This window comes from Dufourea novaeangliae, unplaced genomic scaffold, assembly GCF_001272555.1.
Source record: "Dufourea novaeangliae isolate 0120121106 unplaced genomic scaffold, ASM127255v1 scaffold60, whole genome shotgun sequence".
In the NCBI taxonomy this organism is placed as follows: domain Eukaryota; kingdom Metazoa; phylum Arthropoda; class Insecta; order Hymenoptera; family Halictidae; genus Dufourea; species Dufourea novaeangliae.
The window spans coordinates 1-3386 of record NW_015373935.1 but is presented as its reverse complement, the minus strand read 5'-3'; the positions used below and the strand labels follow the sequence as shown (position 1 = coordinate 3386).

The 3386-nt window shown below is 30.4% G+C and overlaps 2 protein-coding genes across 2 annotated transcripts; one reads left to right on the top strand and one right to left on the bottom strand.

The window, feature by feature from the left end:
* Positions 1-228: 228 nt before the first annotated feature.
* LOC107185269 lies at positions 229-1102 on the top strand. The gene is made up of 3 exons (XM_015572927.1): positions 229-421; positions 516-727; positions 797-1102. Exons 1-3 carry the CDS (start codon positions 229-231, stop codon positions 1100-1102), a joined length of 711 nt encoding a protein of 236 aa, XP_015428413.1.
* A 243-nt stretch (positions 1103-1345) lies between these two features.
* Positions 1346-2832, bottom strand: LOC107185330 (TIP41-like protein). Its single transcript, XM_015572993.1, has 5 exons — positions 2657-2832; positions 2405-2584; positions 2115-2337; positions 1715-1873; positions 1346-1653 (listed from the first exon to the last, which is right to left on the bottom strand). Exons 1-5 carry the CDS (start codon positions 2830-2832, stop codon positions 1459-1461), a joined length of 933 nt encoding a protein of 310 aa, XP_015428479.1. The 3' UTR covers positions 1346-1458.
* Positions 2833-3386: the final 554 nt, after the last annotated feature.

Here is a 3386-nt window from a genome sequence, read left to right as displayed (position 1 = left end):
CCCGCCAATTTTGTTCCATATTTATGTGTTACTGTTAATACCAAATGTTATACTTTGAAAATGTGCACTTCGGAAACGTCATCTGTAAAGCATTGGACAAACCTGCCACAAGAGATGGAATGCCGAGAATCGTAAAGGTATACACTAACGTTTATATAACGATTATTTTTGTTAACACCAAGGTTTGTTAAATGGACACTGTACTTGATTACTACTGATTTGGTTACAATGGATATTTTAGGTAAAATAACGATAAGCGAACCTTTCCTAATAATGGAATTAAACAGATTTGTGCCTTTCCTGGAGGATAATTATGTAAAATTTCACCCTTTGAATATGCCATATATTAGAATAGGCAAAATTGATATATTGGGATTTGTAGTTGGAGTTTCACAAGATGCTAGATTTTATGAGTACCAGAGTAACTATAATTAATTTCAATAATGAAATATGTTTTTCATTCTAAATCTTTAAGTACTGGTGAAGAAACATTTATTATAATAGAATATTTTTAGTTGATGATGGGACAGGAACTATTACTATTTTTCATGAAAAGAAGCATTTTGAAATACAGAATCTGGAAAGAAAAAAGATAGATGACAAGTATTATAAGTATGCAAAGAACATAAATTCAGGAGTTTTAAGGAAAGAAGAGTGTCCAAAAAATTTCCCCAATCCTCGTCCAAAATTTAATTATCCTATTGGTACTAGTGTTTGTGATATGGCTGTAAATATGAAATCTTGTTTACATATATTGTAGTGTCTGTGGAAAGATATTAAATCATTTATTTTACAGATCTTTGAACATAAATGGTCATTGGAAACTAAAAATGGATTGTTGGGTAAGAAGGTAAAACGCTGTGATTATGTGCATGCAATAGGGTACTGTTCACTTGATTTTATGTTGGGTAAAAGACCACGTGAAGAAATTACTTTTGAAGACTTATCTACTGCCAAGTTAAATTTTCTTTCGACTAAAGTAATTCGCATAGACGAGCGAGAATACAATGCAAAGATGTACTCGTGGTTGCATACTATTGTTAGGAAAAGATACGACGAGCATCCAGATGAACCAGAACTTTGCCCAAAAATGGAGACATAAAGATATAAAATCTTAAAAATACTTGTGTATGTCTTAAAAACAAATGGTGCCTTGGATATGTGATACTGTTTTTTAATGGTTTCATCTGAATACCAATGAGATACAAATTATATTATTGAAAAACCTTTATTTAAGATTAAACAACAAAACATTGAGTGCATACTTTATTTGTATGTTTACCATCACATGACAAATATCAAGAATTGTCCACTATTAGTTGCATAAAAACTTGTTCTAGTGGATTCTATAACAATTTTCAAAATTGTTTTGTATTGCCTGAAATTATGCGAAACTTTGATTTTTAGAGAACGCTCGATTATTACTGTGGAGTTTGATATTTTGCACACATGTAGCCTTTAAGTAACGGAATTATCTGTTTCATTTATACTGGTGGTAACTGCTTTACTATCCGTTACTGTTTCATTAGATAATTCAGCATTAATACCTGATGCCACTTTATTTGAAAGCATTATTAGTTTATGATACTGACAGCCAGTCAAGGGTAAATATGGTGCTATTTCACTTGGCTCTGTGAAGAAGGATGCTATATCCTAGAGCAATAAAAAAAAAGTTATTAGTCAAGGAAAATGACTATGCTACCATATCACTTACACGCAATTCTGCGACCTTAGCTTCTCTTGTTGTGTACTCTCGTAGCAAATAGTCTTGTCCAAATTCATGATAAATGCGAGTGTCGTTTATTCTTATTAGTACATTATCAATTCTTAAGAAGTATCTTAATAAAATGAAAAAACCATTGGGCATAACACGCTGTTTGTATTAAAACATTAAATTAGGATAAATCTGATTGTATGCACATTGAAATTATCACATATGGTATATACTAATACTACGCATAACGTGGTTTTTATCAGAAAACTTTAATGTTATTAAAACTGTTCAACAGAAAAATGTGTCATATTCAATAATGTTTTAATTAGTGTGAGACTCGCTTGGAATCATTTAATCGCGTTATACAAGGCATTACAGTATATGAGTGCTACTAACTTACAATTTTCACAGAACAAACTGCTATACCATTATCATGAAGTTCATCTTCGAATAATGTTAAGTCATTATAAAACAGAATTTTATCTTTTCTCTTCAATTTATCCATATCAATACGTTCGCTAGTTTCTTCAATTTTAAAATCAGATATTGTGCCAGTATAACTGGTAGTAAATGTCCAATCAAATGGTTTTATTTTTTCTTCTAAAAACTCACTACTTTCAGATCTGTTTTAAAATAATATTTATGAAAAGTTATATTAACAAAGGAATTCAATAATTTAAATATTCATACCTAGATTCTTTCCAAGCTTCTGCACATGCAAGTTGTATATGAATTTTTCCATTAGACACCGTTTTCAAAGCATCTAAAGCATTGAATTGTAAGGTTGCTCCATCCTCGTGATGTAAAGTTAATATATTGTTTGGAAATACCATATCTGGCATATGTGGCAGTTCTAAAGTGTGGCTGAAACTATAAACTAGACTATAGAATTTTATTGTCACAGTAATACATCAATTGATCAAATGAATTTATGAGTCTTACATGCAAAATTGACAGGGTTCATCCTTTTCATTGCAACCATTTTCACTTTTGGAACATTTAGAATGTAATATATGAGACTTTGTATATTTAATATGCCATGGTGGAAAGATACGTTCTTCTTGATTAACAGGAAGTCGTAGGATGTCAATTCTTCCATGAACTTTCACTGCTGTCATGATCTAATAAAGTAAGAAGCAAGGAAATTAATTTCGATTGGATCAATAATTCTTACTTTTTTTTAAATAAGATAGCATTATCTCTCATTCAATATTGTAAACACTGATGTAAGTGAAATGAAATACTTTTGTATACACATATGATAAGATCCATTATACTTTACTGGCATATTCATTACATTGTGTTATTCTTTGTGTGCATTTTTTGTTCATATTATTTATTCGTATCTAAACTTATTAAGTAACTATCAATAACATTCTATAACCTGTCAAGTGTTGTCTATAAAGAGCACTTACAACAAATATCTGTTTATTTTAGTCATTAAATTAATTTTCCACGATTATTCTAAATTTTATCCTAATCATCCAAGGGCTACTTCTATATAGTTGCGTTTGAATTTTCAATTTGTTTGGCTTTATTACTTTCTCTCGAACGTAACAATCACCGTTTCACCACAAATCTACATTATCGACAGTGTCAAACAGTGTAGTGTCACCGACTAGGTATAGAATAGACCTATCATCCAATGCTTTTTTCTGTCCCACGTTCATAG